Raw genomic sequence first — 21,054 nt, 5'->3', positions numbered from 1 at the left:
GTTCCAGATCTGGGCACTTGCTGCCTGACGTGTTGGCATATTAAACTGAACACTCGTCTGACAAGGCTTTTCCAAGGCAGCCCACGATGGGCCACCATGGAGCCAGCTGGGCTCACCTGGCTGCTGCCCGGCTCTCTGGCCTTGGTTTGCCTCCTGGCCGGCCAGGGTTGGAAATTCAACTATGTCATGCTATTTTCTTTGCATCAAATTTCTAGGGACATCTTGGAAAACCCTCCTGATCCTAAGGCCACAAGAAGAAAATTAGATCTGTGGTGGAGCTCCTTTAAGCTCTCCCTTTTTGTACTCCCAGCATACCAGAGCCAGGACTGAGCTACCTCGTATTTCAGTGTTTCAGAGAGAAACATACAGCTGTGTGTGTGTACCCACATTTTTTCCTAAGAATGTCCAAAATCGTTTATTCCTGATATTTTATTCTGAACCAGCACTTACACAGCTGCTTGCTGAGAGGTTCCTGAAAGGTACAGCTTTCCTACATGACAGTGTAGGGACACATCATGTGTTTTTTAAGGCCTCATAAACCTGCCTGAGCAGGGGGAGCATGTCTCAGGGACTGCCAAGGGTTGAGCAACAGGGGAGGCCTCCTGGAAGGAGGCAGCAGTCAGGGAAAGGCTGTTGCAGAAGGACCACTTTGACAGTGTGTTCCATTGGGTAACACCTGTGCTGTGAGTAGTGGGCACAGGGTGGTGGTGGCTGGACATGGCAGCCCCCAGCCCCAGAGCTGTTCTGGCCACGGCAGTGCAGCAAATGGAGTTACAGGAGGAGGAGGTCAGGGAGCTGCTGGGGGTGCCAGGGGTCTGCTTGTGGTGCAGGAGGTTTGCTGCCCCAAAGAGAAGGACTGGAGGAAGACTGAAGAGTGAGAGGCTGGGGTGGGGATGGCAACGGGCCCTGAAGGAGTGCAGGGTATGGGTAGGGCAGGGTGTCTCCAGGCATGCTGATAGTTTGGAGTTGTGGCTCATGGGGTTCAAAAAATATATTACCCTAGGACTATGCAAAGCATAAGAACTGTAGAAATGACAAATTTAGTTGTTACTCTGCTTCCGTCTCTAATTAGGGCATTTCTAACGAGCTTCCCACAAAAAAATAAGCCCGAGTAATGTTTTCCTTTTGCTGTTTTCTTCCCATTCTCTAGTGCAGTGTGTTGGCATTCCCCACACATTCCTCTCCCTGAGTCAGACCCCAGGGAGAGAGAGCACGCAAGGGCCAGGCCAGGGCGAGGGCTGCAGCGTCTCCAGCTTGGCAGCACCGAGGCCGAGCTGCCGTGTCCGTGTTCAGCAGAGGCAGAGGCCAGCGCCGCGGTGCAGGGCAGCAGTCCAGTGCCATCCCATTCCTGCTCCTGCCCGTCACACACTCTGGAATGAAGTGTAGGCAGGAATCGTTGTGGAAAGGCTGTTTTTCTTGTAGCTGTTCTTCCTTTCTCCCCTGTCAGAGTTATGAAATCAAGGGCATGAACTCTTCCAGCAGGGATCTAAGACCCTTTGACAGGAACATTGCATGTCCTTGGCACAGGGAACGATGTGGAAGAAGAGCTGAATATGCCTGTCAAGAAGGAAGCAGAAAGCAGCAAAAGCAGAAGAAGCTTCTTTTCTGCTGTCGCTGAGCTGGGAAAGCTGTTGCCTGTGGCTCCTGTAACATCACCTGCAACCTCCTTTGAGGCAGGACCTGCAGGACCTGCAGAACCTGCAGCTGGGAGTTTCCTCTTGGCAATGTCTTTGATATTCTTTTTTTTCTTTTCTCCCCTCCCCAGGTAATGACAATTCATTTCCCCTTCTTCCAGATAGTCCTAAAATTAAGAAAAAGGAGCTGAGAGGGGTTTAGTAACACACAACATCCATGCAAAACAGGTGACAGGCTGTGCTGCCAAGGCTTTGCTCCCCATCCTTGCTGGAACTGCCTCTGCCTGCATGTTAGTCCCCACGAGCCACTGTGGGGAGACAGAACACAGTTTGGCACGTCCTGCACAGAAAGGGCCTCCCCAGAGCTCAGACCTCCTCCCATCAGAGACTGAGCAGGGATGAAAGCAGCCACCCCTCCCCTTCTGCTTGCCATGTGACAGCCCGTTTTGCAATTCAGGAGAAAAACAGAGAAAACCTGCTTCTATTAATTTTTATTTTGGCATTAGAAAGGCAAATTGCAGTTCTCAGCAGATTGGACTGATCTGATTAAATTCTAAGATGGCAGCACTTCAGGTAACTCAGTAGCAAGCCAAAAAATTCTGCTTTACTGAGAAATCTGGGTGGTTTATTTTTCAGTCCCTGTAGCTGCTCTAAGAATTTTTTTTTTTTAAACAAACGAACCAACCACAACCAACCACCCAAACCAACCAAACAAAAACCTCACCCCCCTTTTCTGAATCTGAATATTCTGATTTGGAAATGAAGCCATAAACTATGAACTCGCCCATCCCTAGATCTTGGTGTCTGGGACATGGACATGGTATTTTGGAAAGAAGGTCACTATGTTTCATGAAATGGGTTTTTCATTAGTCAAAGCTGACAAAAAGCCTCCAGCCTGATTCTTTTCATTCTCCTGGTCTTTCCAAGGGCATTTAGGGGATCATAAATACAGTAAGAGCCTTTAGGAAAGTTTGTTACAAAGGAAGTTTCTAAGCTATGCTTGACCCCCAGAGGTATGAAGAGCACTGGAAACCTGATTTTAGGAAGTTAGTTGTCTACTAAAGTCTGTGCTAGTCTGTGCTAGTAAAAAAAGATGGAAACATAGAACTTCACACACCTCAATGACACTGTTTTCCCTGCTATTGCACTGTTGGAACAAATTTAAGACAGCACATAAGCAGCAGGAGGGTGTTCAGCCAGTGATGGCACCTGTGGGGATGTGGGTACCTCCAGGGCAACCCCACAGTGAGGGCTGCCCCTCTCCCAGTGTACAGCCCAGGTCACTCCACTTGCTGTTTGCAGCTCTGGATGCTGAGCCTGAGGATGATGAGGCAGTAACACAGGTTGCCCAGAAACATTGTGGATGCTTCGTTACTGGAAGTGTTCAAGGCCATGTGGGACGGAGCCCTGAGCAACCTGATCTAGGGTGGCATTACTGCCCATGGCAGTGGGGTTGGGACTAGATGCACTTAAAGGTCCCTCTTCTCCAAACCATTCTATGGTGTTTCAGCAGGGACTGGTGTGGGGACATGCTGGCCTCAGTGTCAGGCACTTGGGATCTGAGCTGGCTGGGCTGGGTCGGTGGTGCACAGCACAGGGAACAGTCACATCCTGCCCAGGGAGAGAGCCTGGGGCATTCCTCTGTGTCTGCCTGGACCCCACCCATGGATTGCATTGCCTGGGTAAATGCCAGAGCTGCTGGAGCAGCAGCGAGGAGGACAAGCTTGCTCTCTCCTGACATTGGTCACTGCATCTCTGGAAAGGCCAGCTTTGGATGGTGGGAATGAACCCAACCCCCCAACCACAACACCCTCCTAAGCATCTGGTGTAGATGCTCCTAAATGGCAAACACAGGAGAGATGCTTACCTAAGTCTTCAGTCAGGAAGACTTTGCCCATTCCCTGCTGTGGGCTTTTCTTGCCCAGCTCTGCCTTTCCTGCCATGGAGAAGAATTGTTCTAGGCTTGCCCACTGTCAGCTGTTGCCTGGTGGGCTTCCCTGAGAAGTGGTCCTTTGGGGGCAGGAGGTGGCCTAGGACCAAACCTGCAGCCTCCTCTGTGTGTGATATTGACATGTTGCTGCAGAAAGAGCCCTGCCAGCACCTGCAGCAGAGCTTTGGAGAGAAGATGACTTTAGCTGGCTGTGGTCAGTGCTCAGCAGAGGCTGAAACAGCTTGTCCAAGAATTTTGGTCCTGTCCAAGACATCTTCAAATTCTGGGAGAGCCGAGCTGGGAGCAGAGCATCACAAACCACGGTGCTTCTCAGCAAACACAAGAGCTGGTGATGAAGCTGTGGTGAACTTGGTGCTCCCTGACACGTGGATGCCCTCAGTGTGCTAAGCGAGCACGTCGCTGCTGCATGGGCAGCTGCCTGCAGCCTGCTGCAAAGTCTGGCTCTCTGTAGTGCAGGAATTGGAGCCAGGTGCAGCAGTGGCCCAGGCAAAAAACAAGGGTTTTTTTTCCTTTTAGGCCCGTAGACTAAGCAGAAAATAATTTTGTGCTGCCCGTGTTTTTTAATGCTTCTTCTCTGTAAATGTACCTGCATCCAAGACCCAAACTGCAGCTTCTCTGTGCCAAGAATAGTCCATGAACAGCATCTGCTGCCCTTCTGTACCAGGAGTGAATGTCCTAAAATAAACAAGCAAAAAAGAGGGGGAGAGAAAAAGTTTGATCAAAAGGAATGTCAGCTGATAAAGTAACAAATCCATTTGCTCATGTAACTTTTACAACCCCTTAGAACTGTGGCCAAAAATGGAGCAATTCCCTTACTTTTCTCTGGTGCCAAGTGACTTTCGATCTGCACTATGTGTATTAGCTCATATGAAACTCTTTTCCTACTGCCTTGATGATTTTAAAGCCCAGCTATCTAGGTGATTTAAATTTGAGTTACTGTGGCATTTACTGGTGGAAAACACGGTGAATTACTGTGACTGGTGGAAAACACGAGCCTGTGCAGCTTGCTTTTGTTCTTTATTTTTCTTCATTTGGAAATTTTATTTCTTTGCCTAGTCAATGACACTGGTGATGGTCACATTTATTTCAGCTGAAGTTCTTCTTAAAACCTGTGGGAGCCTGAGTCACTTCTCCTCTGAATGCCACCTGCCCCAGCCTGGTGTCCCTACCCCAGCTGGAGGTGACACGAGTCAAGGCTTATTTGGTCAGGAGAAGCCAGCCTTATGTGGTCAGCATGGATGCATTTGTAATCATGTCCTCAGCACTTCATGGAGTTAAAATGTCTCGCAGCAGCTGCTGTGAAGGTTGGTGTGGCCCACTGCATCCAGACAGACTCTTCTGGCTGCCTTGGGCTCGTTGGTGTGGGGCTGGGCACATCTTTGCAAGCATTTGTGTGCCTTCCACAGACATCATGTAGGAACAAAAGAGCAGGTGGGGTATGTGAAAAAGGATATACCAGCACTTCCTATAAAAATGCTAATGCTGCCTCAGGCCTCTTGAGGGTGTTCAGTGATGTGCAATAAATTGCTTTTATATGGCTTTGTGAGCAGTTGTGAATTTAACACTGTTTTCAAGGAGCAAGAAATGTCTCTATAATCACAGTCAAGGAGATGGAGTAAAAACGGTTTCAGCAAGCAAACAAAAAAATATCTGGCCTTTACCTTTTGAGTCTTCTTGATAATGTTTGAAATCCAGTTAAACCTGTATACCCAGGAGAAAACTAGCACAAATAATGTCAGAGAGATTGATGCTAATGCTAAGCAAGGGAGAGAGCCTCTGGCTTTTCAAACACATTCAGTTACCTTTCCTTCTGTAAAAACCAAAGGAATATTCTAAAAATGTTAGATTATTAGAGGTCAGCTCATCTCCTTCCTTGTGATTTGTGATACCCTGCTCTGGCATAATAAACATAAGTGATGACCTGCTCTTTCTGCCAGATCTCATGGGCCTTCCCACATGAATCATTGGAAGCAAACTGAACTTCATTTCTAATTGGAATTCAAAGAGGCCGATGGGTAGAAAGCTGTTAAGAGGTCAGAAAGAACAAGCTGAGGTCTAGAAAGGCACCTGAATTTAAGTGGAAGGTCTGGGTCTCCCTGAGGTGAAGCAAAGTAGATGAGAAGGGGAGGTGCTGCAGAATGTTTCTCTTCCAAGCCAGCCCCTACGATGGGATAGACGAAGTCAGGTCTCTGGGGTACTATCAGGAGACACTCTTGCACAGATCCCAGCCTCAGATTTACATCTCTCCAAAACATGGATGGCCCAGGACTGTCCCAACACTGCTGGAAGAAAAGAGCTTAAGGACCAAATTTCAAGTCCTGGAGAAGCCAGAGGCTTTATTGGGGCACTACAAGATGTATTGAGGTGATTTACAAATAAAGAACCAATTAAGCTTTCTTGTATGGAGACACCTGTTATGTAAGAATGTCAGTGTTTAACTGATGCCTTAGTTTTTAAGTTTCATATTTTTCAAATCCTGTACTGCCTAGTGTGTAACTCTGAAGTTCCTTGTAGCCTGTTAACTTCTGCTCTCTCATGCTAATCATGGTAATTTCACTTATTTCTGATTTGAAAGACAAAATTTCCCTTACAGAATACAAAATGTGCTGGGATTTGAGCTACTGCTGTCATTGGTAGGGGAGGTATGGGAGCTCCTTCCTACACCCTGTGGTGAGACTTCCCCAGCATGCTCTGTCGAAGCTAATGAGCCTTTCAGACTAGCAGGCAGCATCAGGCCATCTGTTCAGCACACTGTGCTTCAGACCATTACAGCTCTGCTGATTATCCTTGAGTCGAGCTAAATCTTGGGCTTTATCCCAGTTTTTGTTGAGGGGAATCCAGTACTTTGATGACACACCATCAGCAGGGGGAAATGCCACCAAAGCTTTTGGCATGTCAGGCGTATTCCAAAGCCTGTGCCTCTCCCTGTTTTGGGGGCAGGCTATTTGTGTAGCCATGCCCACTCTTTTCCTGTTTGCACTGCTCCAAAGTCAGCTTTCCTCCTAGCACACAGTTTAATGCTGTTACTTTAAATTTGTCCCTCACTCTGATTCCTTCTGGTGTTGTTTGGAACCTCTACTCTTTGCTCCTTTAATATTTTGTCCATGTTTTTTTTTAACTCAGATGAAATACAGACTTGAGCACTCTCTGTACCACTGTGCTGAATCTCAGACATACTAGCTTTCTGCCAAAACAATTAGGTACTGAACATGGTTCTCAGGCAGTCTAAGGGTGCAGCATCTCCCAACACAATGACTCCAACATCCTCAAGCCTGTGCTTAGCTTTTCTATGGGAATTCTTATCTGAATTTTTTTTCTAACACCATTGGCCAACCTTATCCTGGTTCTGTCAGTAAAACATTCTCAAAGAGATGGGCAGAAAACCAGAAAGGTCCTAGCACTGTCCACGGGTGTCACTACTCCTCATCCTGGGTGACTCCTGCCTCCAGCGGCTGTGGACATGGCACAGCTGAGGCCCAGGGTGCTCTTGGCACAGAGCAGGGGCCACAACGATCTGGCCGCAAACAAGGTGCAACTTTTTCTTCGGGGCCACCAGCATCCAGGGGAGAGGCCATGACTGATAAATTCCTGTCACATAGGCTGTTAGAGGGCAAGTTTTGGTTGTGCTGCCTGCAGAGCTGCCTGCTGCTGCTGACACCGAGAGGCAAGGCATCCCTCTGCTCCCCAGCTGCACAGTCCTCCATGACTTCATTTTCAAATTGTCTTTTTAGACCAGATTTTACCTTGCATCTAAATCTTACCATCTTCTGGCTGAAGCCAAGCTCTGTTGCACTGGCTTTCCTGCTCCCTGGCAGCACATGGCACCTGAGGGCACAGGGCTCAGCAGTGGGCGTGCAGCCCTGGTGAGCTGTGCATGTGTATTTTCTCTCATACAGCTCAAGGGTTTATGCAAAATAAAACAAGTGTAGCAAAACATCTGGCTGCATCCCAAACAGGGTGCCCCATAAGCTGCAGTTCCCAGAAGCACAGGCTGGCATCAAGACCTGCATTGGCTTCTGGTTCAGTCCTCTCCATTTGCTGTCAGGGTGATGGAGCACCCCTTTAACAGTTTGCCTGCGCTTTGGGAAATTCCCCCCAAACATAGCCAGCACATTTGACCTCGCTAGATCCTCTCTGCAGGGGCTCTGGGTGCACGTGGTGGGATTGAGGTGGTTTATCCCACTTCCACAGCACGCTGCAGGCACCCTCAGAGAAGAAAGGGGTCCTGGTGTGGTATTCAACCCTGCGGCCACACAAAGTGGGTACCCAGGAGCAGGAAACTTGTTCTTGTCCCTAATGTCCTTGGTGGGCCAATGCTGAAGGAGCTCAGTGCTGAGAGTGAAAAGCTTGCACCTGCACTGTGCCTGCCCGGGAGCCAGGAGGACAAGAGCCAGTTTCCAGCAGCTCCCATGAAGATGGGGCTCAAGCTGTAGGCAGCAGGACCCCTGCCTCCAGGGACTCCAGCAGCCGGTGCAAAGCAGTGCTGGGAGCCAGCAGGATGCCCAGCCCCCAGGGCCACAGTCTGGCCAGTGTTTACTGACCTATTTACTGCTTCTCCCTCCATGTGTGCAGCAATCCTCTGCCATGTCAGAGCTTGCTTTTCCTCTGTTTTCCAGAAGAAGCAAGCACATATAAATGGCTGAATAGTACTACAGCACAAGCATTGCTCCTGCTTCTCTAGTAGCTGCTCTGGAGAGTAAACAGTGAGTGCTTCCTCCAGGTTGTTTTGGTGCTTTGATCCAATATGAAGTGTCATTCCCTGTGCACACTTTGCATACCTCTCCTAGATGAAACCTACCATATTGTCATGGAGTCAGTTGCACCACATTTGAAATGTCATCGTGCTGACTGGGCACCTAGTCCAGACTGGATGGCTTGGAGTTTATGTAGGTCAGTCCCTTGGGCTATTTTTAAATATTGGGGCGAGGATTACATTACACTGGTGCACTACTATCCATAAGTCTCTCTGGGAGCCAGCCCTGGATTTCAAGCTAAGTGCCTGGCTTTCCAGGCACACCAAGCAGCCAAGAACGGGTGGGAACCTGGTCAGAGAAGATGGGATTTTGACACTTTCCCCAAGATGATGGAGTTTTCCTCTTAGCTCTGTGTGGTGACACTCACTCCTGGGCATGTAAATATCTCTGTGTTTCTCCAAGGGCTGTGTAAGTGTTCACAGTAATGGTGGCGTTCTGCTGTGTGCTGTTGTTGTCCAGGGAATTTAGTGGGAATAGAAAGTGCTCAAGACATGGCATGAGTGGGCCTCAAGTGCTGGAATTTTAATTTATTCATCTCTTTTCAATGTCCTGGAGCCTTTATGAATTTGCAGTCAGTAAAACCTCAGCAAGGCTGCATGACTTTTAGCTGCTACATTCAGCTGTTACTGCCTGCTACAGTGTGCTAGTTTCAGCCCTTTTCTTCTGCTGCCTCTCTACCAAAAGATGTTCACTGATTTTAATTATTTATCTGCATGAGGTCTTTACGCCCAACTTGTTCTCAGCTTCACATCTCCAACCCCAGTCATCTCTTCTGCATCCTGCAGATTCTGCTCATATTTAAACATTTCTAGCAGGTTACCAGAAGAAAGGGAAAAGCCGAGACACAGAGCAATGGTAGCCACAGCTTAGCATTGCTGTTGCAGCTAGCCTGAGCCGGAGGCAATGGGCTCTAAAGCACCTTGGAGTTGCTCTGATGGAGTGTGCTCAGGTTTGAGTGTCTTCAGTGCACCTTGCTTGGCCCCAGCCTCTCCTCTTCCCCATCCCACTTCTGTTCTGCTGGAGCACAGAGCCTTCCCTCCCTGCTGGGCTCTGGAGTAGTCTGTCCTGGTGGCTGCCTGAAGCACTGGGTCCCGCTGGGTCCAGTGCCTTGCCTGTGGCTGGTGTGAGGCTGCTTGTCCCTGGGCTGTGAGCACACTGACAAACTCTCCTGGCCCCTCTGCCTTCCCACTGACATGACTTTTGGCTCACATTCTCCTTGAAATGCTTACTGGGCCATAGCCAGATGCTCTGGGTGGTGTTCCTGGTTCTGTGCTTGCAGGAGCACAACCCTACATCCCACGAACACAGGCACATGGTGGCCGGTGACCCCCCAGATGGCAGCCCCGGGGCAGGGGAGGATGTGAGAGGACAGGGTCATATGCTGTGGCTGTTGCAGGCCCTGCTTGTCTCCATTGAGACCCAGGACTCTCCAGAACTTTGGGGCCCAGATCTCAGCAGAGAGAGGATTTTGTTTTCTCTTCTGAGATGCAGTGAAGTGCCATAAGCACTTACGTGACCATGAGGCAGAGCCCTGGCAGCTCTCCATTTTGCAGGCTTTTCTGCACACACATGGAGATGCACAAAGCTATGGCAAAAAATCCCAAACAAACAAAAAGAGGCTGCATTTTATCTTTCTGGCAAGTTAAAATCTGTTCTAGTGAGGTGTGGCAGGTGATGATTTTTAGTTTTCAGATTTTTTAATTGTAGCATTATTATAATTTGCAGGCCTTTAAAGGCTCTGTGCAATACCCCAAGATAGGGACCAGCACAAGCAACCAAAGAGCGTTGAGACCTGCTATTATTTGTAATTAATGCTTAAATTGAAAAAGACAATTGCATGGGGATGATTTCACACCACATAACAGGGCAATTGAAAAGATAACCTCCAGGACAGAAAAGTTTTTTTCACATAGAGTGGGGTTTCAAGATAAGAAGCAAACCCTCATACATCACTTGTCAAAAGAAAGGCCTGACCTACAGCAATTGGAGGGGCACAAATGGGATGGCAGAGGGAATTAGAAGACAGACAGAGATGGAAAAATTACTTTTTATCCCAGAGACCAGGGAAAGGAGCTGCAGGGCAAAAAAGGAGAAGCAAGGGCCAGCACCCCATGCTCATGGAGGTGGCAGCTTCATGACAGTCACGCTGAGTGTGCTGGAAGGATCAGCTTACTCCTAACCTAAATTCAGTGCAGGATTATTAATGAGGTGACAAGTGCAGAGTCCAGAATGACAACAAACCTATGGAGCCTTTGCTACAAAGGCAGAGTTGAAGACGTGGGTCCTGCTCTCTCTTCTAAACTCTTAGGGCTTTCTCCAGGGGAGATGATGGAAAACAGGCTTGAAAAGTTTATCTAAGAGACGAAGGTGCCAAACAACTTAGCAGGGACAATGGTTAAATTTAACTTTAAGCACAGACACAATGTATGGATGAAGTTCTCACCTCATGTGGAGGTGCAGTGGAGGGCAGCTGCACCAGCCCCACATGGCTGGGGTGATGCCGAAAGCCTCGCCATGATGCTGCTCCAAGGACGAGGATGGGAGGTGTGAAGAGTGGAGCTGGCCCCTGCGACAGGCATTAACTTAGTCCTTCGCAGGAACAGCCCTGCCAAGCAGGCACTGCCCACTGGGAGCAGCAGCCCCCTGCCTGAGCAGTGCTGTGCCCTCAGGAGCAGCAAGGAATTGTGAAAGGAAAGCAGGGATCGCTTTGTACCTTCTCATGAAGGCACTGCTCTCCCCTGGTTTTCAACAGCGGGGAGAGAAACAACAGTTCTACACAGCCTAAGCCTGTGTAGAGCACAGCAGAGCATTGCCTGGCTATAGGAAAACCCCTAGAAATTGATGACTGAGGAGAGGTCTGGATTTAGCATCCTCAGATGACCTCTCATTACAAATTCTTTGGCTATTTATAAATGCCCCCATAAGACTACAGTTCAAGAATGCACTAACATTTAGAACTACAGAGCCAGTTCACCCTCTCTAGTATCTTCCTCATGCAAGGGAATTCAGAAAGGGTATCTGCTACATGAGGATGGTCAAGATTGGCCCCAAAAACAATTTGTTGCCACAATATGCTGAAGAATACATGAACAACTGGAAGCTCCTGTTGGGCTGATAACTGTGGCAGAGCCAGGCTGTTGAAGCAAATGAAAGTGGCCTTATCCAGGAGCTGTACTCCATGGGGGAGAGCTGCAGGATCAAAGGTCAATATAATCCAGTGTAGCAACCTAATGTGATGCTGGTCTGTCCTGAGGGCTCTTGCACACCCAGGATCACAAAACACAGCTCTGTCTCTTGCCCATCTCTTCATTTGCTATTAGCGTAACAAAGAAAGCTCCAGCTCTGGTATGTGCCAACCTTATTGCTTTGTGACACCACCTTCAGTGTGTTTGCTCTGAATAAAAGAGTTGCACGGTGATAAACTTAAAAAAATAGTATCTGCCACCTAGTGGTAAATGAATTTGTTTTATGGGAGATGATGATGTTATGGCTTGCTGGGTTAATAGTGGTTTTCCAAAGGTATTTTCTCCTTGAAAACGCTCAGTATTTGTTTGGTACAGATTTTGGGCTAAGTCCCAAATTGTTAACAGCATGTAGGTATTAACAAAACTAAGTGACTATTTCAGTGATTTGCTTCTATTAAAGAAAAGGTCTCAAAGATGCTCTCACAGGTTATAGTATGAATTCAGAATTTTCCTCAGAAAGGCGTATCTGTCAATAAGTGCTCAAGAGTGCAATTTGGTTTTAGGAGCGTAAGGAGCCTAATTTAGGAACAGAGTGTGAAGAGCGTGTGTTAAAGGATGAGCAATAAGGATAAGAGCAGTCAGAGCCAGCCCTGTGATTGCTGTGGGACTCGATATATTCTGCAAGTCACGGGTAGAGGGGAGGTGTTGAAATATGTTTCCCTTCTGCATGCTTAGACAGCTTCTGTAGAAATCCTTACAAAAACTGTATCCCAGAGGGGTTTTGGTTTTATTACTTGGTGGGTTGCTTTGTAGGGAGATGGTCTTTCCCAGTCCACCCTCAGTCCCCATCCCTGCTGCCTGCTTTCACAGGAGGCTCCCTTGTAGCCTCCCAGGTGGGATGTGGCTTAGGTCTAAACATCCTTGGCAACATGAGCAGAATCAGACTACCTGTGCATGGGCACAGGTCTTCAATATATTAAGAACACCTACAAGAAAGATGGAGAGACATTTTATACCAAGGCTTGTAGTGAGTGGAGAAGCAGTTTTAAACTGAAAAAGGTTAGATTTAAATGTGACATAAGGAATATTTTTTTATGATGAGGGTGGTGAGACACTGTAAGATTGCCCAGAGGCCAGGTTGGATGGGCATTTGAGAGGCCTGGTCTTGTGGAAGATGTTCCTGATCATGGTAGGGGCATTAGACAAGATGACCTTCAAAAAGTCCCTTAAAACCAAAACTATTCCATGGTTGTATGGTTCTATACTGACCCAGCTACACACTAAGCCCATAAAGTTATAAATTTATGTGTAATTTATTAACAGGTGTTATTTTAAGTGGTAGCTGGATGCTGAAAATATCCCAGAAGCAGTTAATGTCTTGCATCGCAGTTAAATTACCAAGCTGGTTATAGCCAAGCTAAACTGATCGTCAAGTGATCTGCTTGTGACATGTTTGACTGAAGGAGCTCCCACCCAGAGGAGAGGAGCAGGTGGTGACGGAGCTGAGGGCCTCCCCCAGCTGTGGTGGTCCCAGCCATGGACTCACTATTCTGTAATCTGTCCCCTCTGATTCACCGCCTCTGTAAGATGAAAGCAGACTGTGAAAGTGAGGTTGTCTGTTTGCAGGCTGTACATAAAGGACTGGCTTTGTTTTCTTTAGGCGTGAGTGTTTCCAGGGTGATATTCCCTGCTGCAGCGGAGAGTGGGAGCTCTTGGCACCAGGGACCCCTTGGCTGCACTGGGGCATATTGACCCAGTGGTGCAAGGGTCCTTTAGGGGCCAGGGTCCCCATGTGTGACAGCAACCAATCGCATTTCTCAGCCAGGCTAATGGCAGGGACAACACTACACTCTGAAGGGTTTCAAGTGTGCAGCATGCCTGCGCAGCACCGGCCCACAGGCTGCTCACCCTCTCCCCTGGCAGCTTAGGGAACATCAGATTCTGTGCCAGCACAACCTAAAATATTGAGTTCCCTGTTTCCCTGTTAGGAAAGTCTGCTGCAGGGGAGTGCATCACATGAAGAGGTGGCAACCTTCTTCCCTCCAGCCCCAGGGGCTTATGAAGCCTGAACCAGGTGGTGCTCCCTGGGAAGATGCTGGCCCGGGTGGCTGGTAAATGCAGGCACCAGGTATGTTGTTGTGTCACGCCTTTTTGCAGTGGGAGGTAATGCTACTTCCCATAGGAGTGCATACCCAAGTGCTGAGGCCAGGGCAGCAAAGTTAAAATTGCCTTCAAGAAATTATACTGACAATTCTCCCCCTCTCCCAACATGAAAAATGCTTTATTATTTTGGGGCCATTGATTCAGCAGGAAATGCTGTGATCCCCATCTCAGCTGGCAAGTGTCCTACCCTAATCCCAAACCTTCTGAATAAAAGCTCTCTGTCCTTCATCCACAGCTTTTCCCAGCCAGGCAGTCTCTGCAAGAACCAAACCAAGGGAACAAAGAGTACAGCCTGATTTTTTTGAGAGAAGGCACCTTCTCTCAAGGTGTTTATCATCAAGATTTTCTTCCTAGAAATACCCTAGAGCTCAAATGGGAGAGGTTGGATTGAGAGAAGTGCCCTTACAGAAATGTGACTGATCATAAGTGGTGCCTCTCAGCCATTAAAATCCATGAGATTGTATGCCCTGAATCCACCACCTCTAGCCCTGCCTTCAGTACCCAGCAAGTGACCACAGCCATGTATGCCCAAAACCATCTTTGTGTCTTCCTGATGGCACATCCCTTTTTGCCCACCAAACCCCTTCAAAATGAGGCTCACACAATCTGGTCAGAGTGCTGTCTTCTTTTGTGGAAGAGGTAAGAGAGGCTGCTGACACACAGTTACTGGGACAGACCTAAATGTGATGGGGAGAAGGCATGAGGCAGAGGAATGACTGTGCCTGGCTTCAGCACCCTGCTGCAGCTCAGAAGTCGCAGAGATGAGGGCAGCACTTGGGTGCCGCTTCAATCTTCATGAGGCTGTTGGATTCCACAGAGTAGGTCACCTCGTCCTCGTCCACCCCGGGCGGCAGGCTGAATTCCTTCATGAATTTTCTGTAGTTACATGTCTTTCCCAGTGCGGTGTTGTGCTCCTCCTTGTGCTCTGCTGACACAGTCACCCTCCCGTCTCTCACAATCACAGAGACGTCGCTGGGGTCGAAACCCTTCACATCGACCAAAGCCAAATGGCTTTGACTACGGCATGAGTTCAACATCATGCTAATTCTTCTCAGTCTGGAATTAAAACATGAGAACAATCTTTACCTTCTGTATCCCTTTCAATTTATTTCTCCAAAATGGCTATTTTGCTCCCATCCTGCTTCTCTGTTTCAACCTTTGCTCCCGATAGCAATGTCAAACCTCCCTTTATCCTACCCTAAAGGTTGCTGATGCCTGTAGAAAGCAGCCAGCTCTCTCTTACCTGTCCATTCGTCGCTCCATATCCAGCCTTGCAGCGAGGGCCCTTCTCCCCAAGCAGCGGCAGTCGGGCAGGTGCAGGCAGCAGCGGTGATGGGCCAGCCTGTGCAGGCGGCATGAACACAGCTTCTCACGGAGCAGATGCAGGCGCATGTCCAGCAGCCTCATCTGCCGCTGCATCTGCCTCAGGTTCTGCATGGTGTCTTCCTGAAAGTGACAGTGCGCTGACATTTTCACGCTGCAAGTGTGTCAGGGCAGGAGTAAACTCCAATGCCCTGAGAGTTTCATCTGGTGGTGAGTGTGGAGCAGAGCTGCAGGTGTTCCTGCAGCCTTCTAGCAGGCACCTTATGACATCACGGGTCCAGGACACCAGAGTTCTGCGGTCACCATGGGAACCACAGCCGGGTCCATGCACAACCGCAGCCCCTGCTGCAGTTCCCAGCCATGGACCAGGGGAGCCCATTGCAGAAGGACATGCTGGGGGCTGGACATGGCAGGGATATGTGCACAGTGGCCAGGCAGAAGAGCCATGGGCCATGGGGAGCTTGACTTGCATGCAGTTTCATACGCAATATTGCTTCAGCATATCTGCCTACAACTCCCCACAATGATACTGACCACCAGCTTCCATCCCATCATCTCTGACGAGTGCTGGAGCCCAAGACATGAAACATATTCCCTCAGAGTGGCCTGTGACACAAGAGATAATCCCAGCCTCAGCAACACCAACACCCTTGTCTCTCAGGCATGTACCCAGTGGCAAGCCAGATGATGTGTTGTTTTCCCAAGGCGAAATATGAATTTGGCCTATCAATAAATCAAAAGAGCCAGCTTATTTTGTATTGAATGGTAGTTTCATCCATTAAAAAAAATAAATTGCTTTTTGCTTTATTACTCATAAAAGGCATCACTTTTTTGGTCTGAAGACCAATCTTTTATTTAAAAGCTGAATTCAAAGGCTGGCAACAAGAGAAAGGGTCCTTCCTGTACGGAGTCTGTACACCTCTCTGATGGCACTACTTTGTCTTTAAAACTCTGACACTCTCTATTCTCTTCAGCTCTACACGAAAGAGTCCTTCAGGAGGTCTCTCTTGCCTGGTGAATCTGAACCCTTTATTTCCCTTAGAGGGTTTTGTTTGCCAAGTCCAGTCTGGAGAGATGAGGTCTGGAGCAGATCACCTGAACTGAGCATTGAGCATAATCTTCCCTCTGGTACACAAGTAGGGACTGCAGGATCCACTACAAAGCAAAGATGCTGAACGTAAGGGTGCGTATCAAAACAGAATTTCTGCAGGGAAAGCAACAGCTCAAAATAATTTGACACTAAACCATCCTGGCACATGAAACTGGGGGTTGAGGATTTTTCATGTGTCCCACAGGAGTGTGAGGAGAGTCTACAGGCAGGGGGGCCCGTAGGTTACTGCCTCCTTTGGGATGCATCTTTATAGAAAGGGATGTGAACTTTTCCCCGCACACATGGTCATCCAGGGCGATTGTCCCCAAAACAGGAGAGCATCAGCATGGTCTGTGAGCAGAATACTGAGCAGAGGGACCTGCATGCAAAATAACCTTGGAGGGCATCACCACATACCGTACGTAGGATGAATAGGTTTGCGTGGACACAAATCAACCAAGCAGGTACTTGCCAAGCTCTGCTCTCCTCCGCTGCCCCCTTTCCCATTCCATCATCACAGGCAGAAGCACAGTATCCAGCAGTGCTCTTGCTGTGCATTGCCACGCCTTGGGAACAGTGTGTGCTTTGCCTTGTCTTACTGTGTCCCAAAACCTCCCAGGAAATCCTGCAGTAGGATGAAACACCGTGTCAGCAAGTGCCCACTATGGAATTAATTAATCCAGTGGTGGCAACACCGGTTTACAGAGACTTCCCAAAACACCCCTGTGTGGAGCTGCTCATCCCCAGGGGCCCTCTCACACCAACCACATATCTGCACTTAGGTTTACAATCAGCGTTTAAAAAGCATAAAAGTCTATCTGCAGGCAGGATGTTTTTGTAATGCTCCGAAAAATGGGCTGTAGTTATTAAAACAATGGAAATATAGAGCTCTGAAAGTAATTTGTAGCCTTGTTTCCCATTACTACAGCAGCTAAGCAATAATTATATGCTGGTAAAGAGCTTTTTTCATGCTTCTGTTGCTGTTTTTAGTTACCCCCACACACTTTAAACTTTTGGTCTTCTGCTGCAAATTGTTCACTTTGCACTTATAAGAGGTGGATGGGTAGCCAGACTAGACAACTCAATTATTTTTCTTCTTATATTTTATGAAATTTCTATAAAGATCTGCATGGCGATCATCCTCAGTGTGACTTCCTAGGGGCTGAGCAGAAGTGGGCACCTGCTGTGGCTGACAAGTGACTCTCTTGATTGCATGTACGTGGAAACAGCTTTGGAAGGTGGTTGCTGCCTCTTTCTACCACTTAGCACTGTTTGCAGATTACAGCAGCTGAGTATTACAAATTTCAGCATTCTCAGCCATACATGATCATTTCCAGTAGTGCCCCCACAGTCTGTGGATGTCATTTTTAGGAAAGGGGACCTCAAAAGCATTCAGAGAAGGACTGATCTGTCTCTCTTGGCAAACGAGGATGGGTTGCTTGGTATCCCTTTCCACGCTTTCACTCCCTTTGGGTGCTGGTACCACACAGAAACCCATGCACTTAATAGTTCTAAGGAGTCAGATCCCACCTCAGGCTGGTACATGAAAACCAACAAATGTTAACAATAAAAATCCCTTAATTACAGCGATTTCTGAAAATATGCAACTCTGTAATAAAGGGTTGGGCTCCTGACTCACGAGAAGCTATGTGATTTACAGAAACAGCTCACTCCTGAGGCAGGCTGGTCTACCGTGTGTTAAACAAGCATTTCTTGATAGGCTGCTTCCCACAGCCAGAGCCATGTCCTCCACTTCCTCCCCAACTCCCCTGCATCACCGTGCTGTCCTGGGCTGCACCAGCCCCAGATGGGAGTGGGATGGATGGCTGTGGTAGGACATGAGAATCAGGCTGGGAAACGTCACCCACTATGAGTAATGGTGCTGGCGCCTCTGGGATGTATCAGGAAGAGTTTTGTGCTGCAGGAAGGTGAGCTGCTCCGTAATTATTTCCTGTGAGCTGCGGAAGAGCTTGCCTGCCCTTCAGGGCATGGATGGGTAATTACGGGCCCACACTGGAGGAATAACCAGCCTCGTGCATGTGACTTGGCCAGTGTCACCACTGTAGAGCTGGTGATTCTGAGACACAGGGAAGTGGCACTCACATTTCTGTAGGTCTGCCTAGCTGGCCCCACTTGAAAGGGGCACCAAACACTTCTTAGAATGTAGATGGGTGGATAAGAATTGTTTTGAGTACAGATTGACTCCACCTTGAAGGTGTGGTCTGTCATTTCAAGAACCAACTCAGCTCTGTTTCCCTAGGGGAAGGAGGGACTTCTGTCACACAGTGTGTTACTGTACCTGCTGATGGGGTAGTTCCAGTACTCCCTCTGGTACAGAGGATCTCTTAGTGTTTCTCCTTCACTGCAAGTCAGCTGGTGCTGTAAATGCAATGTGGAGCTGCTGGTGGCATGCTGAGACGTGGATGCTGCATGTTACTGGGACATGGAGAATCAGCAGGCTAACACCGCTGTGGTATGATGAAGGCTTCAGCTTAAGCAGGTCTCTGCTCAGTGAAGCCAAGGTGAATTTTGACTTCTGCTAAGACCAGGCAATGAAACATGTTTGAAGTGAGTCCACTACTAAGCCTAACTTGCAAGTTCTGTTTTGAAATTGTCTTTACTTAGGTTAGTCATAGGTTATAGGTCATAGGTTAGTAAGCACAGGCTCAGAAGTGATGTTCTTCCTACAGCTTTTTGTATGACCTGATAGAACCTATCAGATGGCCAGTTTGAATATGGACAATTCTTTAAGCCGCTTAAAATTGTGACCGTCTCTGTGATACACACTTAAGAATAGACAAACCCCCCACAGCTCTCTCTCATTTCCGGTGCTGGCACAGGTGGCTGCGGGCCCCGTGCCAGGCCGGGCCGGGCCACGGCCGTCCTGGAGCCGATGGACCTGTTTCATCCGTGGGACACCCCCCCCTCCCCACTGCCTTGCTGTGGGCAGCGGGAGCGGCTCGGCTCTCCCCACTCTCCAGTTCGATAAGCCACATTCCAGCTGTAAGGCCGAGATGAGATTAACCCTTTTATTGCTCTGAAGAGCTGAAAACCTGAGGGGAGAGAAAGAGGAGATGCTTAAAGCTGAAATTCTGTTGTGAAGCTATGATATATCAGAGTATCCCGTTGTAATTTCATGAAGATATGGGGGGTGGAGTGTTCAACTCGTAAGCAAAAGCACCTGCGCTGAGATAGGCAGATGCTGACGCAGCTGTAATTTCATGAGAAGTTTGGACAGGGAGAGATGGACCAGATGAGGACTTTTGCTCCAAATGGAAAAGGAGAAAACCTCAGTTCCTAGAGATGCTCCCAGAGATAGTCCTAACGATGAAGATGAGGAAGACCCTTTGCTCCCAGGGAAGGAGAAGGGCCTCTCTTCTTAGAGATGAAATGCTCCCAGAGATGGGTGAAGAGAACTTTTGTTTCTGAACGGCTCAACCTTAAAATTGCACCCCAAAAACCTTCAAGAGTGGACCCTCGAAAGCAGTTGTGGGAAAAGCTGCAAGTCGGGGGAAGGGACTCACATGGGGAGCAGAGAGACTCCTCTTCCTAAATGGACTGAACAGAGTTATTTGGAAGTGGGCGGCTGTCTCGTTGTGATAATCATTTCATAGCACGAGCAAGAAGAGACTTCTCCTTCTAAATGGACTGAGCAAGATTATGGAAGTGGTAAACAGACTGGACATCTTAAGGGTTGTCTTTTTATATTGTCAGTGGGAGAAGGGAGGAAGGTGGGGGAGGAGAAGAGTTCTGAAGGTGTGGTATAATTTTTTTTCCTTCTTTTAGGTCTGTTAATAAACTTCTTTATATTCTTTCAAAGTTGGTGCCTGCTTTGCGTTTCTCCTAATTCTTATCTCACAGAAGGTAAACAGTAATGAGTATTTTGGACCAAACCACTACACCATGGAATAGGAAATCCTCCTGTTTCATGTCTGCTGCAGTCCTGGGGAGTCTGCACAGCCAGCTCTGACCTGGCATGAGGAGGATGAAGGAGTGCACGTGCTACAGCATCCATGTCTGATCCAGCCCTTGTCAGTCTCACAGGTTGTCTTGAACCCACTCCCACAGTGACCTCAAACAACATCTCAACACAGACAAGTCAAACACAGTATAGTTCTTTGGCTCCTTAAGCATCCCTGGCTGTCAAGGTCTTCCTGATACCCATGAAGCTGGGAAGCTCCTAAAATGTAAAAGCAGAATAGAGATGGAAACTGGAAGATGTCCTTCATTGCTTACTGTCAGGTGTGACTGTCTCCCCTTGTCCACAGTGTGGAGCCAGGGACCTCTTCGCTCAGAGTCCACTGAGTCCACAGAGTCCACTGAATTGTCAGGGGAGTCCACAGAGATGGACTTGAAGATACTACATATGATTTGAAACTCAAAAAAAAGCCCCTAAAAAAAACCCCCAAAAACACCCCCCAAAGCCCCACCAAACAAAAAACCAACCCTAAACCTCCAGAATCCCAAAATCTAACTCCCAGGGCTGGAAGCACTGCTGTCTTCTTTCCCCTTTCAAACACAATGCCTGAATTAACCATTATTTCAAGGTTTCTCATGGTCTCTTTAGAGCAAGAACAGATCAAGTTCAGCAACTACAGATCAACTCAGAGTGTGGTCAACGTATTTTCAGACCTAGCAGGTTTTGACAGTGTCTGAAGCACTGATTTACAGGTATCAGCCAGAATCTCTTAACGCCCCAGTCGCCTTCTTAAGTGGGGTGTGAGAATAGGACTTTAAGCTGAGACTGAACTAACCCTGAGACAGAAAGACACGTGTTGTTTAACTGAGAGTGCAACTGCATACAGAGCACTGCAGCCACACACTGCACCAGGTAACCATGCTCAAACGGATAATAATGATCATTTTCTCCTCTTCTAATTTCCATATGGAATGGAAGTAATTAGCCATGTAACTGTGCACCTATGTGTCCAGCCAAGTATCGCTGAAAGGCTTG

The 21,054-nt window shown here is 48.1% G+C and overlaps 1 protein-coding gene across 1 annotated transcript in view; it reads right to left on the bottom strand.

The window, feature by feature from the left end:
- Positions 1-411: 411 nt before the first annotated feature.
- The window catches only part of ODF1 (outer dense fiber of sperm tails 1), a 38,211-nt gene continuing 17,568 nt past the window's right edge, over positions 412-21,054 (bottom strand). The window contains exons 2-5 of the mRNA XM_032130648.1: positions 14,931-15,133; positions 14,289-14,743; positions 3,502-4,260; positions 412-1,801 (exon numbers count right to left, since the gene is read on the bottom strand). Of these exons, the coding sequence (XP_031986539.1) occupies positions 14,434-14,743; positions 14,931-15,133 (513 nt within the window). The 3' untranslated portion in view covers positions 412-1,801; positions 3,502-4,260; positions 14,289-14,433. The remainder of the gene's footprint in view (positions 1,802-3,501; positions 4,261-14,288; positions 14,744-14,930; positions 15,134-21,054) is intronic.

Source organism: Corvus moneduloides, chromosome 1 (assembly GCF_009650955.1).
Source record: "Corvus moneduloides isolate bCorMon1 chromosome 1, bCorMon1.pri, whole genome shotgun sequence".
Classification (NCBI taxonomy): Eukaryota; Metazoa; Chordata; class Aves; order Passeriformes; family Corvidae; genus Corvus; species Corvus moneduloides.
Note: the sequence above shows the minus strand (reverse complement) of the source record. Positions and strands in the feature narration are given on the sequence as shown.